At 37.0% G+C, this 22,709-nt stretch overlaps 5 protein-coding genes across 5 annotated transcripts; 3 read left to right on the top strand and 2 right to left on the bottom strand.

The window, feature by feature from the left end:
- Positions 1 to 696: 696 nt before the first annotated feature.
- LOC113685483 (adenosine receptor A2b-like) lies at positions 697 to 14,995 on the bottom strand. Its single transcript, XM_089197507.1, has 3 exons — positions 14,926 to 14,995; positions 2,526 to 2,599; positions 697 to 1,926 (listed from the first exon to the last, which is right to left on the bottom strand). Exon 3 carries the CDS (start codon positions 1,736 to 1,738, stop codon positions 830 to 832), a length of 909 nt encoding a protein of 302 aa, XP_089053633.1. The 5' UTR covers positions 1,739 to 1,926; positions 2,526 to 2,599; positions 14,926 to 14,995; the 3' UTR covers positions 697 to 829.
- LOC113685497 (histamine H2 receptor-like) lies at positions 3,330 to 6,665 on the top strand. Its single transcript, XM_089197509.1, has one exon. The coding sequence runs from the start codon at positions 4,712 to 4,714 to the stop codon at positions 5,618 to 5,620; it is 909 nt and encodes a 302-aa protein (XP_089053635.1). The 5' UTR covers positions 3,330 to 4,711; the 3' UTR covers positions 5,621 to 6,665.
- LOC113685490 (adenosine receptor A3) lies at positions 8,247 to 11,910 on the top strand. The gene has a single exon (XM_089197508.1). The coding sequence runs from the start codon at positions 9,203 to 9,205 to the stop codon at positions 10,109 to 10,111; it is 909 nt and encodes a 302-aa protein (XP_089053634.1). The 5' UTR covers positions 8,247 to 9,202; the 3' UTR covers positions 10,112 to 11,910.
- LOC113685455 (adenosine receptor A2b) lies at positions 12,204 to 18,043 on the top strand. Its single transcript, XM_027202965.2, has 2 exons — positions 12,204 to 12,769; positions 15,808 to 18,043. The coding sequence occupies exons 1-2, from the start codon at positions 12,713 to 12,715 to the stop codon at positions 16,867 to 16,869; spliced, it is 1,119 nt and encodes a 372-aa protein (XP_027058766.2). The 5' UTR covers positions 12,204 to 12,712; the 3' UTR covers positions 16,870 to 18,043.
- Positions 17,927 to 22,644, bottom strand: LOC113685457 (uncharacterized). The gene is made up of 7 exons (XM_027202969.2): positions 22,420 to 22,644; positions 21,157 to 21,246; positions 20,425 to 20,514; positions 19,686 to 19,808; positions 19,013 to 19,144; positions 18,679 to 18,795; positions 17,927 to 18,255 (listed from the first exon to the last, which is right to left on the bottom strand). The coding sequence occupies exons 1-7, from the start codon at positions 22,555 to 22,557 to the stop codon at positions 18,142 to 18,144; spliced, it is 804 nt and encodes a 267-aa protein (XP_027058770.2). The 5' UTR covers positions 22,558 to 22,644; the 3' UTR covers positions 17,927 to 18,141.
- Positions 22,645 to 22,709: the final 65 nt, after the last annotated feature.

Here is a 22,709-nt window from a genome sequence, read left to right as displayed (position 1 = left end):
TTTTTTCGTTGCTGTTTAATACAAAAGAGCGCTACTAAAGCTACCTCGAAGCAGCTTTAGATACAAATGGCGTGCTTTAGCATTAAATATTATGGTAGTACATTTATGTGATAAAACACTGTTTCTTTTTTGCGATCAATGAGAACGAATCAGCGTTGATAATCAGTTAAAACTGAACCCTTTTTTCTGTGACGATGAGTGATAAAAATTGGTCTCTTAGGGAGCGATGTGTAAGTGATGATATATCCATAGTTTCTACTGGAGTTCCCGTGATTCTGCTTTTCCTGACTTAATCCTACAAGGAGTTCGAGAAGAAAAGTTGCCGCTCAAAGACCTTTGGATTTTTCTCAAACAAACAACCAGTTGCACAAGGGATTTCCTCATGCTTTTTTTCATTATTTCAACCGTTCAGAGAGCAACAGCTCGGTAAAAACAATTCCCATCTCCGCTGACAACGACTTCTCTCCTTTAAGGAGGTATATTTTCAAATGTCTTAGAAGTTTTAATGAGTTTTAAACACAGAAAGTTAGTGAAGTATTGAGTCTTCAATCAGCCCACCTTGGCTTTATGACAGAACATCTGCTTGACTATAAAATTATTGCAAGCATTCAATAAAGGTTCGAACTAAAAACAAGCAAACTTCTCGAAGCGCAGGAAAATGTTTGACATTTGATTAGTTGAGAAGGTAATGCAAACTTTTTCGACCAATCATAGAGTGTACTTTATTAAAAGCTACGCAACCCAGGTTTACTTTTCATTTCAAATTAAAATACTCCTTTTCGGTGGGAAATCACCGATTCCTCTAGATTCCAGAGCTTTTATTAAAGACTTAACAAAAAAACGCCCTGATTGTTTCCTTCACCGCTTGTCTTACCTCGTTAACTTTCCAGCAGTAAAGAAAAGGATTCACAGCCGAGTTTAAGAAGACCATTGCTATGGTTACATCCCAAATAAAGTCTAAGAATGGCGTGGTTGCTTTTTTAAAAGCATATACTGCTTGAACCATTGCATGTGGTACATAACAAGCCACCACTGTTATTTGAACCCATACTAATCCCGAAACTATCTTTTTGTATCGAGCAAAGTTGAAAGCCTGGTCTTGATGAACATGCTCTCGCAGATGTATTTGAATTTGATGTTGGCGAATTTTCACGTAGATCTTCACGAAACAGTACGTCGAGACGGCCACACAGACAAGCTCAGTTGCAGAAAGGGTGATGTGAATGAGGAATGAGTTGTAAATGAAGGTCGTTGCAATTACAGAGCTAAGAAGCCAGAACAAGACCAGGGTAACCTGTACTCGTCTCTTAGTCACTTTCTGTCGGTATCGAAGCCCCAATAACAGAGCTAAAAGTCTGTCTACACTTATTGATGTCAATGTTAACATCGATACTTCCCCGAGCAATGCTGCGAGGCAATAAAAAATGGTTCTCAGACTTTCGCACTTCCTTAAGTGCCCTTGAGACATTAAATAGGTAATAAAAAGCGGCCCTGCAAGTAGGCCAACTCCAAGATCAGTACTAGCAAGGCATCGAAAGAGAAGTTTTGACGGAGGATGAAGAGAATACACCCTTTTTAGCGCAACAACTATTAAAATGTTACCTGCAAAAGCAGTGATAGAAATCATGATAACTAATGCAATGATGAAAGTTTTTTGTTGCAATCCATAAAGGCGAATCGCACAGGAGATGTCCTGATTACTCGTTTGGTTTCCATTTGAAGTTGAGTTGACAGCCATTCCTCTTTGTCGCCTTCGAACTCAGTGACGGTCTTTAGTACCGCTTCATTTTTTATTGTCTGTGTAAACACAAGCCTTTCCACTCGAATTCAATTTTGTCTCAGTTTGGGAGCCACCATTACAACTTCAAAGCTCGGTTCAGCACCAAATACTAATGTTCCGGCCACTATGAGTTTCCATAAATGTGCCTGAAACCAATATTCAAATCGTCTCTGGTTATCTAAATTTAACGAGATAATTGCAAGACGAGCAACCACTTCGCATGTCTTAAGTTCCAATAAAGATTATTGAAGCAATAATGTATTCTCCAAAGACACTCTACAAAAACCACTTCTCCACTGCGTCTAAGTTAACCGGTTTTCGTATAGCTTTACAACTGGTGCTGTGTGGTTTCATATAAATATTCATAAAACTAATTATCTCAGATAGATATTATGATAACAACGGGTGGGTTTGAGAAAATAACGTGACGACAATTCTATTTTACAACGGCGGTGTGGTATTTCAAACAACCGTTCGCTAACAAGTGTTCGACCTACGTAACTTGCTTGCCAGGAGATCACTAATATGCTTGAGTAAAAAATAATAGTAAAGTATCAGAATGGCTAAGCCAGTGGCGCCACAGTGAAAATAATTTGTTTCTTTGAATTCTTGTTGTTTTTCCTCAAAACTTCTTAACATACGTAACTGATTGATTCTCCGTTCTAATATCTCAGCGATACTTTCTTTTAAGGATCCTATTCTTCACACCACTGAATTTCGAGAGAGAATTTTGCCTTAGACTCGCCTTTTCGTGATAATGTGTCTCATCATTTTTACCAGCCTACACACAATAGCTGCGTGTCAATCGCCGAGAAGACTCTGAAAGCCAAATATGCATTTAAAATTAAGTATTCACTGTAATAGATAGCAAGTTTGCAAACAAAACTGCCACCGGATTCACTATTAGTATGCAAAGTCAATAATTTGACACGAGCTTGCCAGCCAATTTTTCGAATTATTTAAACGCTCCATTCATTTAGAATGAAACATGTTAGTCTCTGTTTATTAATCTTTTTAGGAAGTAACTATGCATGAGACGAGTTCGGGATACACTGTGTTTGATTTAGCTTCTTATATTAGCGCTGAGATTGCATCCACGTTAATTTGCAAAGCATTCGTTGATTTAAGCAGCGTTTACCTAACTGGTTTTCTGTGCGTTAGCACCTCAACCTTTTGTTACCTAAAAATATATACGTAGGACTTCGCCAACATCCTTCGCAGTAAGACAAAGAAATTCATATAAGAATAGTTTTATTAATATCCTTTAAGATCTGATTTTACTAGAAATCTCCTTTATGCTAAGTTTTAATAAGATACATTTATGTTGAGTTCTTGTCATACATAATTCAGCCACAGGGCTGTAAAGTATTATCATAAAACACCTGTATCTATCTATCTATCTATCTATCTAATCTGAGAAGGCCGAGGCGAAAATCCAAGATTACATTTAATTTAAAATGTCTCCTCTTTGGCATGTGACTCCACTATTTAACAAACGTTCTTCATCTCGCTCAGGGAAACAACACTCTCTTTGTTTCCTTTCACCGCTGGTCTTACTTCACTGACTTTCAACAGTTAAGGAAATTTTAAGGAATCACAGCTGAGTTTAAGAAAACCCAATTGCTATCTTCAAATCCCAGAGAAAGTAAAAAATAGCAAAGTAACTTCTGTGAAAAACATATATAGCTTGGATCATCGCTTGTGGCACATAACAGGCTATCAGTTTAATTTTTCATTACCCTCTCTAATACTGTCACTGTCTTTTTGCGTCACGCAATGTTGAAGGCCTTGCCTGAGGGAACTTGCTCTGACACGTGTATCTGCTTTTTTCTATGCTGGCGAAGTCTCTTGCAGATTTTCAGAAACAGAAAGTAGAAAAGGCAACACAGAGGAGTACAGTTGTAAAAATGCTCACTGATATTGGTCAGGATTTAGTTGTGGATGAGCATCGGTGCAATTATTATAGAGCTAACAAGGCGTACTCGTCTCGTAGTCACTTCCTGTAGGTATCTAAGCCGCAATAACAGAGACAAAAGTCTCTGGAGATACAAAAAAAAATGGTTCTGGTGTCATATATTCTTCGAAGTTCCTGTAAATGCATAGGAGGACAGCAATTGTTTAATCCCGGGACTGGTATTTGAAGGACTAGTCAAAATACATTTTATGAAGATAAAAGAAAGATTATACAACCTGGCCAAATTAGAAAAATAAGTTGGCGTTGATGTTTGAAACGTCACAGTGAACAAGTGCCATGAGAGTAAGTATTTCGCTTTTATTTATCTACCGATGAGAAATGTCAGAAATTTAAATAAAGCCATTTTCAGTTGCATAACTAAGCAGTTACAAAACTTCACAATTCCCAGAATACGCTTTCAAAGTGACAACCCCACATTTCATAAGTGAGGAAAGTAATTAAAGAAAGCAAATGAAAAAAAATTAAATCCACCCACAAACTAAGATAAGATCGAAATACGTCGAGACGCCTTGTCGACGTCATCAACAGAACCGTGTCAACTAAATCGTCTGCGCAGAAACAATAAAATACTGTCTCATTCTCATTTTGCATCACAGGAGAACATCAAAAACTTGACAACTTCGTTCCCAAAACAAGGATATTTTGCAAACCAGCTTACTATGTAAAGGAGAAAAGGTAATGACTAGTTCTATTAATAGCGAATAGTCAAAGAAACTCCACAGCATCACATACGTGAATATATTTCCCAATATATCCTTGTACATCCACCTAAAACAAAACAATCCGGGACGTATGGCTGTCTTGTGACTACTGGCTTTGAATTGTTATTGGTGGCTTCATGAAATGGAGGCAAGAAACACTCAAGTGGTGAAGCAGGGATAAGAATAGAATCTTACGTCTTATTAGGCGGAACTTTAAAAACTAAACTGAACGCTACCAGCTTGACGAAAAAAAGGATGGCAAACTCAACACCTGATAGGTACTACATGACGAAAGGTCTAGACGTGTTCTGCCCTATTCGTAAATATGGATTGCCGATAAAAATTGTTATTATGGTATTAAATATTCTTATGTCCATGTCTACAATTATGGGCAACAAAATTATAATTGCTGCGCTTCAAAGAGTATATTCCCTCCATCCCCCGTCCAAACTTCTCCTTCAATTTCTTATGGGCACAAATCTTTCTCTTGGTCTTCTTTCACAGCCTCTCTTTGTTAGCTTTCTTATGTCTCAGGAGCACTCAGTAACTTGTATTTATCTGAAGACCCTTTTTTATGGTACTGCTGCATTACTTGAGTCAGGGCTTATTTTGACACTGACAGCAATAAGTGTGGACCGACTTCTCTCTCTTCGGCTGGGTCTGAGATACCGGCAGGAAGTAACTATAAGACGAGTGAGGATTACATTGTGTTTCATTTGGCTTCTTAGCGCTGTGATGGCATCGACATTCATCTACAATCCATTCGTTACTACGAGCATCGCTTACATAACTGGTTTCCTGTGCGTTATCACTTCGACGTTCTGTTACATAAAAATATACTTGAGCCTTCGCCAACATCACGCGCAGGTAAACGTGCTGGGCCAACTTCGTCAGGGTGATGTCTTCAACATCGTGCGCTTCAGGAAGATGGTGACAGGCGTAGTTTGGGTCTATATTTCACTTGCGGTTTGTTATTTACCACACACGATAGTTCAAGCCGTCTTTGCTTTCACTGGAATGAACACTGCTTCTTTCGACTTTATTTGGGATGTGACAACTTCTATGGCTTTCTTGACCTCAACTCTGAGTCCTTTCCTTTACTGTAGGAAGGTTTGCGAAGTACGACAAGCAGTGAAAGACAGTATCAAGTCCTTCTTTTGTTGAAGTAAGATAAAGAACATTTTGGAACATTGTGGAATGAACAGTTTCCCAAAAATCATACACATGCATGAATTTGGCGATACAAAGCTTCGGCGTGGGAAGGAAATCGCGCAAGCGTAGTCCCCATACAGTATTTCACTCGAAATTTGAGGCAGCTTACCGTAAGGATATTGGACAAGAATATCTTAAGTTCTATAACTTCTTCATCAGCTATTCCCTTTGAACTTGCATTAATTAAAGGTCATCGGGGAAGTATCATGATCACCATCACCGCCTTTACTTTAATTCAGATTATTATACAGATTATTAGTATTAGCTAATATTGGATGAATATTCTCAGATTAAAAAGAGCCACCTTAAATTATTGATAAAGGGAGTTGGGTCTACATCAACTTAACGGATTTTTTAAAAGCTTTTATGCGTCTTGGTGTTCGGATAAAATTCAGTGATAAATCATGGGAAACTTTTTCATCAGGCGTTCTTTGCATTGATAATTAGCAGGAAGCTTTCCTGCACTTAGGCCAAGTGATTTTTGTGCCATATTCGTTTCTAGGAAATATTTCACGGGTGTCGTTCCTCGAACGGACCGGTAAAGGCTCAGGAGGCCAGCGATGGCTTATTCTGGATGCTGGCCCATCAAAAGGACCTTTTAAAATAATTTCAAGCAGAAATGAAAGACTTTAAAACTTGGCTTATTTAGGAAAATAAACAAGGAAAAACTGAAATGAATTAACACGTTTGAGTCGATGTTTATCACATTACAACGAACAGCTGTTTTAAAAGTGAGTATTTCCATTCTACATGTCCGCCAATGAGTGGCAGAAATTTGATAGAACCACGTTCGGTTTACACTGATTAGGAGTTTTCTGATGTCATAGAGACTAGAGGTAAAAAAAAATTCAGTTGAACTAAAAGACTTCAATTTTATTAGATTTAGTTTTCCACTGAGAAGACGAAAGTGTTCACAGAACTATGTCAACAATACCATCAATGCAAAATGCAAAAAGAGAGGATTAAACAATAAAATAAAATTTTGACAAAATTAAAATTCTGTCACTGCCACGTTGTATAATGACCGTAGAGCGTCAACAACTTGACAACTCCGTTTCAAAAGCCTACTGCAAGGCTTCATTTATCAAGATAAACAGATCTTATTCGTGGAATTAATCGCAATTGTGAAAGAAAAATAAAAAACCCGCTGTTGTGTCTGTTATCGGCAGTAAGGCATAAACTTGCTTTTCCGTCGGGGTCTTCTGCGAAAGTGCCGCAGTTTTTTAATTTTACAAAAAAGTGAGTGTTTTCGTATCCCAGAGAACGGCCTTTGGTGAAATTCAGTGTTGTACAGAACATATATGCAAAATCGATTATTTCATATGAAGACTAATATCTGGAATCAAGTTAAGCGGGAACCCCAGGAAAGCGATTTCTGAAGTCTGGCTAAAAAATAACTCCTGCCTTATACTCCTGACCTCGACGTTACGCTTTCAGGTGTGGTTTCTTACTAATATGTTTTTCAAATCAGCTTATGTAAAGGGAATGCATAGCGAAAAGTAAATTAAAACTCTCAGTGTTACATATCAACAAGCGACCGCCATGTTTTTGTAAAACACGCGTTTTATTTGATGCCGTGCCTAAAAGTGGTCAGCGGTATACATAATACTCAGTGTCACTGCCCCTGGAGTAAACTATTAAATATAATTTATAGAGAATAATTCATGGGCGTACGTAGATATGGAATTACTCTTGAGTGCGTTCAGCACGATATCTCACGAAAAGGTGCAGCGAACGAGTGAGATAATGAGTTGAACACGAGCAACCATGTACTATTTTGTTTATTATATAAACACCTGACAAGAAAAATCAGCCTCCTTAGTAAATGAGGAAAAAGTGACATAGTGGCGCGAAAGACGAGTGACGTATCAGCATCAGATTGGCGATCTCAAACACAACGGCTACGGCTACGGCTTTTCTCAGGGCTGGATATCCTTGTAAAACACCGGATTTTATCTAATAAACTTCCCTATCATAAGTCCTTATTTAAAATCAATCCATTAGTATATTTGAAAAGTTTTGAGGGGGAAGTGGTATTCTCTGGTGTCCTTTTTTATTGCTGTAAATTTCAAAATGAAAAAAACAGCAGTTGTAGGGAATTATGTGGTGAAGCGAATATGTTGCGAGAAAATTAATGTTTGTAAACAGCAGAGTATTTACACAAGCCAGAGAGGTGGAAACTCGGAGTTACAAAGATCCCTTAACTTTAAAACTACAATCGGCCAAACTTTTTAACAGCAATATCAGGTCCTTTCATTTGTTTAGTTTTTTTTTCCATGTTATCAGCCAAGAAAGTATCATGTGATCTGTACGTGCTCATTTATCGCGCTCCGTGCTCATTTATCAAGCTGTCAAACTGTGTTTTGCTACAAATAATGTTCTCAAGAGGTCACATGGACTTGACTGACTTGACTTTACTCGGTTATCGCAAATTATAACCTATCCATTACTTTTAACGCAATTCTATTGGCTACTTTGAGTCACGTGGTTCAGAATACGCGCAGAAACCCCTGTTCATGTTGACCGAAGTTTGTCCTCCGATTATTTCTGTTGAAAATAAACAAAACCAGCGTAAAAAAGCCAGCTCAAGAGTTACACATTTTCATCTTTATTACTTAATATGGAAGGAAATCGAATTCGTTTTGTTGAGCTTCCGAAAGCATAAAAAAGTCAACAAAATTAGCTGTCAAAACACGACACGGAAATTAATGGGAGGGACACAAGATGAATAAATTCCCGACTGGTTTGGCCGATCAAGAGACTGCCCTCATTCATTTTCATATTCATGTTCATTTTTTAGGCAATATCTCAGACTTAAACATTATCAGCCGTCTTGTCAGTCGCCTGAAGGGGTTTATCAACTAAATAACATAGGTTTTCAATATCTCGAACATCAATTATTTACCTCAGCCTTCAGTTTCACCATAAAGGTGATATCCACGCCACTAACAAATTACGATAATTTGCTCATTCTTGTAAACTTATTGTTGACCTGTGGTATGAAGATAATGGCCTATTTCAGTACTTCTAAAGCGATTTTAAATTAATTTTCATTTGATAAATGCAGACAGATGAATAAAAATAGAATTAGCAAAGAACTCCGGGAAATCATTCTTCACTATTTGTTCAGCTAAGTAATCATTATATTAAGTGCGCACGTATTTCAGAGCATGAAGAAGAAATGTGAAATTGACATGAGTTTTTAATTTTTATGTTCTATTTCAGGGAAGGGGATATCTGTTCGAGAGGATTATATCTTGGACAAGTCAGAAGGAATTATCTTCAATTCTGTTGCAATTGCAGAGAGCAGGTATTCTTCCATTGCGAGGTAATTTATTCGTATCTAGTCCTGATCTAAGTCGAATCCGGATTTCGTGACTGCGGCTTTAACTTGTCATCGGTGGCTCTAATACTGAGGCAAAAAGAGATTTAAGTGGCTATATGTATATATATATACATATATTTAGAATTTTTTGGTCATTAGAGACTTTTAAAGAAAAGTGGAGCTTATATTATCAGCTGTAAAAAAAGCGGATGGCGAACTCAACACCAGATGGGAACCACACAGCGAAAGGTCAAGCCTTGTTTTGCTCGACTCGTCATTATGGATTGCCGCAAAAGATTTTCATTTTGACGTTAAATGTTCCTATGTCTATAACTACAATACTAGGGAACGTACTGATCATTGCTGCACTTCAGAGAGTACATTCTATCCATCCGCCGTCAAAAGTTCTCCTCCGATGGCTTATGGGTACTGATCTTGTCATGGGTCTTCTTTCACAGCCTCTCTTTGTTAGCTTTTTAACGTCTCAGGAGCACTCAGTAACTTGTAATCATCTGAAGACCCTTTTTTATACCACTGCTACATTACTTGGGTTAGGGTTGATTTTGACACTGACAGCAATAAGCGTGGACCGACTCTTTTCTCTTTTACTTGGTCTGAGATACCGGCAGCTGGTAACTAAGAAAAGAGTGCGGGTCACAATGAGTTTGCTTTGGCTTCTTAGCGCTGTGATTGCATCGACGTTCATTTATCAGCCATTCGTTACAACGAGCAGCGTTTACACGACTGGTTTCCTGTGCGTGATCGCCTCGACGTTTTGTTACTTAAAAATCTACTTGAGACTTCGCCAGCTTCAAACACAAGTAAACGTGCAAGGGCAATTTGGTCGGGGAGAAACCTTCAACATCGCACGTTACAAAAAGACGGTGACGGGCGTAGTCTGGGTGCAGATAACACTGGTGATTTTTTATGTACCACACGGGATAGCCCAAGCTATATTTGCTTTCACTGAATCGAATACGCCATCTTTCAACTTCGTTTGGGATGTAACAATTTCTATGGCTTTCTTGACCTCAACTCTGAATCCTTTCTTATATTGCTGGAAGGTTCGCGAGGTAACACGTGCATTGAAGGACACAGTCAGACCATTGTTTTGCTGATTAAGGGGGAAAATGTGTAACACATTGGAATGAGCGGTCCGCTGTAAGAAAAGTATGCATTTGGAAAAACAAAGCTTCAGGGCGTGAGGCGCGCAAGCACAGCCCTATACGTACGAAATTATAGTACCCATCAAGTTTGGTTACTATGTAATAACAGAACAGGAAAATTTAAAAGTTTAATTTTATGACTTACACAATAACTTAAAGGGATACTCTGCCGAGAACGACCTCTATATAAGTTATACATCATGTACGTCGATATACATCATGTACGTCGATATTGCAGAATTGAAAATATCACCTGTTGAAGGCTATCATCAAACGCTGAGGAAAATGACCAGTCTAGGAGATTTACAACCCGATCTGTCAGTTGTATAGACATTTACACCCAAAAAAACCATCGCTATGGCTTCAGCAAAAATGATAAGACAATAAGAACGTCAATCAATCTATTTGAAGCGAAGAAAATCGTCCGATGCGGCTTGAGATTCAGAGACTCTCTGAAAATGATGGTCGTAAAAGACCACATGGAATTTGCTAATTGGTTCGGATATTGGGCCTTGGAGGCGTAAGGTGACTAATTGACTCCATCACTAGGGCACAATGGGGATGACGAGAACTTAGGGAACGTAAATCTCTTTGTTGTGGTCTGGCGTTGTTTCCCGGAAATTCCAAAATTTTGGGCATCTACAAAAATTTTTTTTCAAAACTTTAACTGCTCAATGTAGTCAGGCCTCAGTCCCCCACAAAGTGTTTTAAAGTATATCACAGCATATCAATAAGGAGAATGTGCTATATAAATGGACCATTATCATCTTCGTATACTGTTTGCTTGTTAACTGCCGGTTTTTCTTTTCATTTTGTGTTATCTGACTTCAATATGATCATAAGCTAGATGTGAAGTAAGTGATTTTCCATTTAACTTTGGTTCTGCCGGTGGCAATGTGCCATTTGTCACTTCAAAATATTTTCCTTGGAGGCGACAAACACGCTCTTTAAAATTGAGATTTTTGCATCAATTTGAATGACACTGAATGAACACTGACACTGAAATGATCATGAATCTTAATTTTCGATATGACAAAGCCTCTTGAAAATTTTTGTCAGTAATGTACATTGATGACGTTGGCACTGAACTAATGAATAGAGAGGTCAAATCATGCAAACCAAAGACAAGACGTTAGGAAAAGCATCTGAAATTTGCTGAAATGTAACTGTTTTTATTCTCTTCACAAAAGAAACTTCCAAATCAAGACGCTTTTGGAAATAGTGTAGGTGAGAATTTTTTTTCAGGGAGTCATCCGATGTTATTGATCTGAAAGATATCACCTCTGATTGTTTTTATATCAGAAGTTTAATGACTTTAATGGGAAAGTTTATGTTTGGGGTCCAGCTGATAAAACAAAACTAATTGCTAGTTGCTTAAAAAAAAAATTAACCGACTCTCTGAAGAAACGAAGCACTCTAGCATAAAAAAAGACTTAATGATAAATAAATAAATAACGGCCATTTTATTTCTAGTAATTCACAGCAGATTAAAAAAACGAAATAAAAGGGGTGAAGTATACTTTTAATTATGAGAAGGAAGAGTACCGCCATAGCATAAATCCAGTAAATACTATGAAAAGCTAGTAAAAGGATTTTATCACCCACGAGGCTTTTCTTAATGGGCTCAAAAGGGACATCCATTATTTAGTTTTTAACTCTAAGTCTTTGATGATTTGACGCATAAATAGCTTTTTGGGTGTTTCCAGATTGAAAATTACTGAAAAATTAAAAGCTCTTTTTTTGCTCGACAAGTTACGATCTAATTATTTTGTTGTTTCGCCTACAAATCATTTTTTTTTATCATGAAGTTTATGCGTTCTCGAAATAACTCATAGAGTCATTTGACGTCAGTATCTTTTAACAGCTCTGGCTACTAAAACGACACTGATCACCTGGTCAGCGTTTGTCGCTGAAGATCGTCTTCTTAGTTTTGGTGCCGTATTAACGCGAGGAGTGACTTAGCTTCAGGAAAAGGAATGGGGATTGTAAAATTTATGTCCATCTGGCGAACTGAGAAACTATTATTAAAAACATTATTAAAAATTCTCATTCCTCCCCGATATGGATTAATACCAGTTTCTTTTCCTGCAATTTGCTCCAGGCTACACCTCTTCCATGAGATGAGTAGAAGGACTTTGTTGTTTTCGTCTGTCTTTAAAATAGTATGATGAAAATACTGTGTATGCTGCAAATGTACTTCACACGTGCTGTACGTTATTGAATCGTAGAACACCATTTAAAACATAAAATTCTAAGGCCACTAGAATCTTGAGATTGCCAAAGAGCACCATTTCAAACACCCTGCGTGAGCCCCCTTTGGCTTCGCAGCTGTATAACCTAATGTGATTTGGTTTGAAGGCAACAAACAAAAGTGTTATAATTTTTGAAATCACATCCCATTCGTCTTTGAAGATTTGACACCGATTTCCTCGCTTCGCAGAAAATTAGACAGGTATCTTGTCATGGATAATGCTCTCACCAATATCAAGCGTTAAGATTTAAGCTTATACCGCTGTTGTATTTCTTGTTTAACTGTCATTTGCAATCATATCGATGACAAGTGAAGAAAAAACGTCAACGTCGATCTTAGAAAAAAAAGTGAGAAGAAGGGTAAGTGAAAATATGTTTTTTCTGATAGCTTTTATAATCTGGTGAAATCTAACGGCTCATAAATATAGCGAGGGAAATGTTGATTGAGAAATCATTTGCGCAATGTAGTTCTGTTAACCGCTTAATAGCACAATATATGCCGCCATGAAGTAAAGGAAAAAATTGGATCAAAATCATTGATTTCCCTCGTTCTCAGCTGTAAAAACAATGCGAGAGAGGTGGTTATGAACCTTCCTGTTTGCCGATTGATAGAAGCTGGTTTTGTTGAATCCATAACAACAGAGTGGAGAATTTCAAAGTGATTATTTCGTTCGAGGAAAACAGCAAAATGAACAAAAATTTAATTTATCACGAAAATAACAAATAAAGCGAAAAATTGTAACAAACATTTCCTCCGTCATCTTGTTCAGTTCTTTTCAATTAGTTTTAATTTCCGCTTTAACCACAGTTATTATATTTTTTTGATGTTTATTCCGAGGAACAGAAACTTGAGTGATAACCGTTGATATCTCTGAAGATGAAAAAGGTTCGCTTTCCACGATGATTTCCAGGCGTGCTTCTAGTTTTTAGTGTTAGTGAACACTCTTTTAGCGATATGAGTCTTTTTTAAACAGGACAGCAATTCGTGCCCAATAAATTTGTCATTTGAATTCGCAGCACGCGCGAAAAAGAGTTTAATTAAGTTGGCAGGACAACACATTGGATAAATATCTGTTCCAAAAGAAAAGAAAATGCTGCTGAAAAATATTATTATATCATTATATTCATAATTATTATTATCATTATTATTGTTATTATTATCATTTTTATTATTATTGTTATTATTATTATTTTTATTATTATCATTATTATCATTCTTGTTGTTATTATTATTATTATTGTTGTTGTTGTTATTATTGTTATTATTATCATTGTTATTATTATTTTGGTATCACCATTGTTATTATTTAACAATACTAAAATCGGGACGATTAACAGTCTTTCCAATAATGACAATATACCTAACGGGTTTTTGCCAATCAAATATATAAAGTAAGATTGCAAAAACTGAAAATTTATTTCTTTTTTTTAATTTTTATTTTAAGAAGAGGTTGACTGAACAGTCATATAATCTTGAACTAGAAGAGGCCAACTATTTAGCAAGATTAATATTACAATAGGAAAATGAAACGAGGTAATCTACATTCATTCTCTCATGTTTTTAACTAAAAAAATATATGTTTTTGTTTCTAATGTAAATGTTGGTAGATTTTGGTTGGTTCTATCTTGAGTGGATACTATCCCATTTTCATTGATATAATGCCTGGGGGTCAGGGACTTTAAGTTGTCAGGACGGCAACGCCGGGCGCGAGGAAGAAGTCGATTAAAAAATATAAGGACCCACAACGGCGACGGCAAAAGAAAGTGGAAAAACCAAAAGATCATATTATCGGGAAAAAAGCTCTGCAAGCGCGTTATAAGCTTTGTACATTTCTGAGCCATTCTCTGCAAAACAGCAACGTAAAATTACCAAAATTTGTGTGGTCTGAGAACGGAAATCTCGACAGCAAATAATTTTAGTTTCCCTTTGGAACTTAAAGCTGCTCACGCACGTTATGTTGAAGTTAAGGTTTGGCTCCTGAAGAGACGGTAAACTTATACAACCATTTGCGAAGTTCTAACTAAAAATATGAATTCACTTTTAAACGGCATCCTCGTCGGCGTTGCTTCCCCTGCTGCCCAAGGTCCCCTTTGAATTTTTTTTTTTAGTTAGAATTCTGCCAATTAGTTGTCTAGTTGGCACTCGGCTCCTTGACAGGGATGATTAAAAAGAGGATAAATTAAAACTACGAAATGTATAACCTAAAATGAGAACAGGTGCTTCTGTAAATCGAACCAAATGATGAATATTTACACATTATTTGCTTGTTATCGCATGAAGAACTTGAAGGCACCAAAAGGCGCTAAGTACATGAATTCGTTTATTTGTCGCTTCCTATGGCACGAAACTACCACAATCATTTCAAAACCGTTTGACGTGGCTCTGGATAAAGGAAACCTAACAAAAAAATTCCTTTTTTTTTTCTATATGGGTAATTTTAAATTCTGTTGCCTTAAGCAAAATACATATACGTCAGCACTTATTAGGAGGGAGAAATTGAAAATTAGAGACAAACCTGTTATTAAAATGCGTTAAAGTTTCTGGCAAGATATTGGTGAAGATCCAACATCAATTTGTGTGTGTGCTGGAGGCAATTTTAATTCATCTTGCCCATAACATCCGACGTACAACTCATCGTGTTACCGTAAGGCAAACAAGCAAAGAGATGCCATCCTGTTTGGTTTGATAACTCAAACACCATCTGTTGACACAAACTGAACGTTCATAAACTTTGTTTTTGAACGTGATGATACTATCCTTGCCAATAGATTAAGAACCGGCTAGATTGATTCTTTAGTTTGAAGTTTTTCGAGCAACACATATCCGCCTAGTTTTACATCTTTTTTCATTTCTTGCCAGTAATAACGTCGGAAATATAGGGACGTGGGTACACACGCCTGAGGTTTGTATTCAAGTCTTGTTTCCTTTTTCATCATTATTCAGATTTTGATAGAACCCAAGTTTAATATAACCTTCACGGCAAGCGTCGAAAGGAAAGAACTGCACTTCTTACCGTTGATTAACGTGATTCAAGATCAGAGCTCGAGTTTAGGTCGTTATTTGTTGTCGTTAACTTCCCGTCTTGAAACTAGCAATATCTTGATATCACCGAACGAACCATTAAGTTCGCTTTTAGTCCGGAAAAAGAATTCATTTGTAAAAGTTGATTCAGTGAAAGAAGAAAAACCAACAAAGTGACATAAGTTAACAAGAATGGTTCTTCAGTTATCCGAAATAAGTAGCTAACCATTGAAATCACAGGATGGCATGTAGATATAAGATGTTGGTGAATCAGCTAATCATGCAAGTTGAAGATTTTCTGTGTTTTGCGAGAAAAAATTGCAGATCCACCAATAACTTAAATTAATGATGTATTTTTGCATGTTTAACTTGCCAGAAAAGACATTCAAACGACGTCGAAGAGACAACGCTCTTGGCTCCCTTTCAACTCATGAGAAATGGAGAGAGAAGCTTAGAAACATGCCTGTTGAACCTCAACCTTTGTTATGACCAGCAAGAAATAGGTCTACACGGAATCAATATAACAATGACGAACTCAACCAAAGGCGGGAACTACGAATTTTATTGCCCACTCAGTCTTTACGGATTGCATCTCAGGATAATCATGTCAACGCTAAATATACCATTATCAGTCACCGCTGTAATGGGAAATATTTTGATCATTGCTGCCCTTCGAAAGATACCAACATCGTCCCTTCATCCACCATCGAAATTCCTCTTCAGCTGTCTCGCATGTACCGATCTGGGCGTAGGGTTAATCACTCAGCCTTTATTCCTCAGCTTTTCATGTTCTACCGAACACTCCAAGCCTTGTTATTACCTTGTTATCTTGCTGTACACAATAGGGGGGACATTTTGCGGCGTCTCATCTCTAACTGTGACTACTATAAGTGTGGACAGACTTCTCGCCATGTTATTAAGACTTCGATATCGACAAGTGGTTACGTTGAAACGAGTGCGGCTCGCCCTTCTTCTCTTTTGGCTTCTCAGCTCTGGTGTAGCGATGACAATGTTTCACGACTTGCGCCTCTGCACAACATTGATCAGCATCATACTATCTGTGTGTCTAATGATCTCCACTGTGTGTTATGTGATAATTTATCGGACTCTCCGTCAACATCAAAATCAAGTGCAAGACATCGGTTATCATCCAGAGCTTAACAAATGGGACAATCCGTCAAATATAGCACGATACAAGAAAACAGTTTCCAGTGCTTTGTGGGTGCAGTTAGCACTCCTGGCTTGTTATCTCCCATATGGTACGGTGGCAGCTGTATTTGCCATGACTAGATGGCGAACGGCGAGTCTTGATCTCGCTTTAGATGCAACACTAACTCTACTATTCTGCAACTCGGCAGTAAATCCGTTTTTGTACTGCTGGAAGAACAAGGAAATAAGAAACGCAGTGAAACAAAGAACCAGACAGTGCCTTTGTTAGCAAGTTTTCTGGTAAATTTTAACAAAGGTCAACTCGTTTTATTAACGGTCAACGGTCAACTCGTTTTAACAACGTCAGCTAAGAGTGCAGGCGCCAGACCGAGGGAGACCGGGTAGGAATGAGTGCAACATCTCCAAAGTCCACAATCGTTTTTCCTTTTTCTTGATTAGCTTGAGAGTTCAAGGGTGTAAACAATGCTGGACAGCGATTCCATTGTTCAGCACTGGAGATATGGCTGGTCCACAAACTTCTAGCACATCACACTTTACTTCGGTTACATGACCAGGTGTTTTAACCTTCATACAATTCCATGGCAACATGGTAATAAAAAGCGAAAACGAACGAGTGGTTTTCAGTTTAAGTTGTACAAAACTCTGTAGCGTATACTAAAATAGTGCAGGAAAATGATGTTGGTCATGTTCAACTGATTGCGCTTATAGTCTGGCTTTACTTCTATAGCGCAAACTTTAAGAGGAAATTTAATTCTTGCGGAACATGAAAATAGCGCGGAGCGTCATTTAGCGTGGTCTTCAATTTCTGAGCTGTGAGAAAATTGACACTGCATGAAGTTCCCCATCCATGTTAAGACGTATCACGGAAGTAAACATGGCGCACAACTTTCACTTTCACCCGCTTCGCATGATGGGAAACTTGCCTTACTTCGCTCTACAATACAAATCCTTCCATCTCGACCAATCAAACGCAAAACAGAAAACTAATTGCGACTTAGTCCCCCACGTTTTCACGCTTTTGATTTGGATATTCTGACTACTGTGATTTTGTTTAATTTTTCTGGTTCACGTCTTGAAACGTGCAGTCAAAATGAACTCTAGAATATTGCACATGGAAAATGGAGGGTCCTGTGCTCACGTCTGAAATTTGCGTCTTCCTTACATTTTATTTCATTGCGTGCAAGGCGAACGAATTAGTCACTTGCTCTTCCTCTCGCGCATGTCTCAGCCTTCGCGAGCGTCTCGCAATTACCACTGACCGCCAAACAATGCAAACAAATGGCGCGTGCATATGCCTTAAAGCGAAAGATGACTATAACCAAATGTTAAAAGCAACACCTGATTTATTAACCTTTCTTATTTAATTTTTGGAGGTACAAAAAGTTCACGGGCAGCGTGAACCTATGTGCTTATCTAATCAATTAAAAATAAAGCACCTAAAAGATTTGATTCTTTGACGTTAAAAATTTTGATATGATTCCTAATGCGCTTCCGAATATTAGCTTACGCGCGATGTTCCTCTTTTTGAGCAAAAAGTGAGTTAAGAAGATTTCTTGGCATGGAATAGACCCCATTTTTGGTCTCCACGGCCACAGCGGTCAATCTTTGTCTCCCAGTCTTCAACAAGGTATTCAAAATCATCCTTTTTGAAATCCTGTTTTGAAAAAACAGAAAACAAATAAGCAAGAAGAAAAAAAAAGGGGGGGCCTTTTAACTCTGAAACCCTACGAGTGACCAGCATCTTATTTCTCCCAAGAGCATCACCCCTGAATCAAACATTAAGGCCATGATAATATAGGAAATGATCATTTAAGAAGCTCTTGATTGTTTAACTAATTCTCTGTGACAGCACAATAGAAAATGTATAGAGGACAGTTTGGAGAATTTACATACTGATGTTGAGGTGTAAAGATTGAAATGAGAAGATAAGATCAGTTTATTCTTATCAGTTTATGAACTGTGCCTAACCTCACAATTTGACCATTAGAACTTTCCTGTTGTCAATGATTTTTTAACTTACATTTTTTAATGATAAAAATGATCTATATAGTTAAAGTGTAGCTTTAAATATTTCCACCTTCAAGAAAATGTCCCTGTCTGTTTCAAATCTCTTCCTCTCTGACTGAAGAACTTCAACAAATCTCTTGGTGTTGTCTATTGCTTTTACATCAATAAAACCAACCTTCTTGAGAAGCTATTAACGCAAAGAAGAAGACATTTCACAAAACTTGAGAAAGGAGTTTGTTATAACTTTAAAATTCTTATATTTGTGTTTCAAATTTTAACTTGTTCTGACAACAGTCTGGATGTCTTAAATCAAAGCTAAATGCCTTGGCAGAAATCTTAACTATCTAATTTTTTTAAGAGAGATGAAAAGCAGCCCAGTTTTCCAACAGATTCTCAGCCCTTACCTTTCCATAATTAGCTGGAGTCAGGAGGTGATATTGTCGCTTAGCAACATATGCTTTCATCTGCTCAGACAATTCATTAGCACCACAGCAGTAGTCAGAAATAAGAAGCTCTCCGCCAGGCTTCAACCATTTCTAATCAAGACAAACAGAATTACAACCAATCACTCAACTGGAACTTATGAAAATGCAATGTACATATACAAGGGGACATGTACAGTGTAATGAGAGAAATGATTGAATGATGATTTTTTTTGTAGTTTTGTCACTGAGCATGAGCCCGGATCTAGCAGAGTTTATTTTGGCAGATTAAAGTTTACATTGAATTAAAAATTCTACGTACTTGGCATAATGCTACAAACAGTTAAAAATTGAATGAACATTTAACATAGCTGAACCTTTCTACACATGAGTGAAAACACACTCTTTCAAGCCTACATGTAGTCCACCTCACACCCATCTTATTACAATCTATTCAAGAGATTTACAGTCAACACCTCACATATTAACCAAAGATGTGTGTCCCCTTGGAGAGTTTGTATTAACCAACAAATGCACATAGTTTCTCAACAAAATGTTTGACATTCCCTTGGGAAACTGGGCAAAGCAAACATTGGGTCAATATTACATGGGTCTTTATTTTAAGCACTCATTCATTCCAAAAAAAATGGCATACCAAGAACTTCTTAAACAAGGATTCCTTATCAGCAATGTGGAGAATTGTGTCTCTACTGTAAATAACATCAAATGATTCTGGGGCATAATCTGCTGTTGTTATGTCAGCAACCACAAATTCAACCTAAAAACACAAAGGACAACTTGAAAGTTTAGTGCTTGAGCTACAAAGTTAAGAAACACATTTATTTAACACTACATGTACCACTTTTGAGCCTTTTTCATCTGAAACATTCTCAGTTCACATCACAGTAGTTTCCATTTGGCATATGTTGAGCTTAGAAATTTCCAATGCTGCACAATTGCAATGACATCTTCATGACAAAAAAAACTCACAAACACTTTGTTTTCATAATATAAATTGTACCATCTCAAAATTAAATTAAGATATTTATATGAGCTACGGTTATTTCTAGATGCATGTGGTAAAACCTGTAAGGGAATTTCTTCTTCATGTATTATCACAACAACTTACATTCATTTAGTTGTAACATTTATTTACTCATAATGTTTACATCATACTTTAAAGTTACTGACTTCTGATTGTTAATTCTCCCTTCTAGCTCCTAAATATTTCCTTAGGAATGAGTTACAAGGATTTAGTGTTCGATCAAGATAACTTCTACCTGATAAGTTTGAGTATTCATTATCTGTTTGCTGGATAATGTACGAATATTTTAAGGGGAAATTACATGTTAATCACTTCTTGAAGTTAAAGGTTACATGTAAGCATATTCTACCTTATCATCCTTAAATTCTTTGGCTCTCTGTTTTCCTGTATCAATCATATTTATTGACAAGTCAACACCCAATACTTCCACTTTAAAATTCTAGGTGAGAAACAAGATAGTCAAATTTAACACAATATTCCACAAAAGTTGTTCATTAAAAGCTAAAAATTTTGGTTAAAAACATGCTACCACATGGCTTTTATGAATTAAAAGATAATATCTGAAAACTCTTTTAAAAAAAATTAATTGTAGTGCTATAAGCAAGAAGCAATCCTACATGTAGCTCTGAATTGGTCTGAAATCTAAAGATTTTTTATTCTTAAAAAGAACCCCAACACCCTCCCCAGCCCACCCCTCTGCATACCAGTATTGGCAAAGCCACATAATGACTCAGAGCATAGGAAAAATGAAGTTGCACCACAAAAGAAAACAAAGTTAAAGAAGTCTGAGATTTCCCTTAGCCCATCCCCCTGAATTTGTTGATTACCTCCTTTATCCAAGTCCCCTCACAAACTAAAATTTGATAAAATTGACTCAGTGCATGAGAAAATTCAAAAAATAAAGTTGTAAGAAAACCAATTTAAATTAACATAAAAATGATTTTCCTTATTTCTTTTGTAAAATATCAACATTTCCTTTTAACTAGGAGTTCAAGAGGTTTATCCAAGAGGCGACTGAATAAACCTGAAGAGTAGGCATATATACACTGTACAATAAAAAGGGATTTATCACAAGTCATACCTTCACCATGTAGAAAGCAGAACCTCCTATTCCACAACCAACATCAAGAACTGTTTGACCTGGTCTTAAACTCAGCATTGCTACAATTTCCTACATAAAAAAAGAAAAGAGAATGAAAAAAATGAAAAAATTGCTTTGTTCCCATATTTCACTTCAGGGAGGAAAGGCTTGAAAAATTTTGGTATAGACACCACAGAGAATGAAAGATGACAGGTGTACTACATAATCCCTGGGATAAACAAAGATACCACATCCCCTTAACTAAATACAGTGATATAAACTTGTGTATCAGGTTAAAATCACGGGGAATGAAAGATCACAATATTACAAAATCCCTGGAACAAAGGAAACAAAGGCCTCATGAAATAACCTGTAGGGGGTTAACACCACAGGAATGGTAGGGGACCTTAGTGCACAATCCCTGAGGTTAGATCTTTGCTACATGTATGTGAAAGAACCTTTTCAAGGTTACTGTCAACAAAATCATGTAAAACATCTCGCAAAACACTGAGAAATAATAGTCTTTATCACACCATAAAAAAAGAAAAGATGTAAGAGACCCGAAGCCAAAGAAATCGAAATTGAGTTTTCTTTTACCCTAGCTTACTTTTCCCACTTTTCCATTTGCTTTTCCCAATGAATTTTGGATTTCCTTTCATTCATATTCCCCATTTAGCAAAATGACCATTACTGCAAATTTTAAAGTAATTTTTTTGTCATAAGACTCGCCACAAATGTGAGAGAAAAATAAAACGCAAACAGAAAGTCACTCCTGAGAATTCCCAATGACAGGAGCAAAAGCTGGGTTTCAACAAGGGCTGCACCACAAATAAAAAATAGAATTCATTGACGAAAGAAAAGTTTCTCCTTCGATTGCACAATACATGAGGGAGAATTTAGATTTTCATCTGCTGGCAAAAACTTGCGATACATATCTAGGATTTACAGTTTATAACTCTGTTTTATGGCACTGCATGATATTTTTTGGCTCACTTCAAGCTTAATGATCAAAACTGAATTGATTTCACCGAATTCCTCTAGAAATTATTTCATTTGGGGCTGATCGATTACGAAATATTCCACGTCCGCAGTATCAAAAAATAAAAAATAAAACTTTATTCGGGAAAGTAAAATTAGCTACTGCAATGGCTAACTTCGAATGAGCTGAAAATTACATTTGCAAAATAACTCTAGATTGCAGGAAGAGAGAAAAAGAGATTTTACCTCCCAGTAAAATTACTTGGATTTCCTGATGTACCTTACCTCGGTTGTTTCAAGACCTCCAGTGCTTACAAAACCACGTCCGAAAATTTTCTCGTAACGCAAGATACTGTTGTTGGAATACTGATTCTGGTCCAGAAATTGTTGAAATTGATCGCTCTGTTGGCTTGTGGTCGGCATCTTCGAAAAATTAGGGTAGAACAGTACAATGCTGGTGTTGCGTACAGTGTGCAATCGTATTACCGGGAAAAACCCTTCAATTTATATAATCAGTGTCAGCGGTAAACATAATTGAGATAAGCGCAAAACCTTTGTTACTTCCGTTATTAATA

Source organism: Pocillopora damicornis, chromosome 2, assembly GCF_964200805.1.
Source record: "Pocillopora damicornis chromosome 2, jaPocDami1.2, whole genome shotgun sequence".
Classification (NCBI taxonomy): Eukaryota; Metazoa; Cnidaria; class Anthozoa; order Scleractinia; family Pocilloporidae; genus Pocillopora; species Pocillopora damicornis.
Note: the sequence above shows the minus strand (reverse complement) of the source record. Positions and strands in the feature narration are given on the sequence as shown.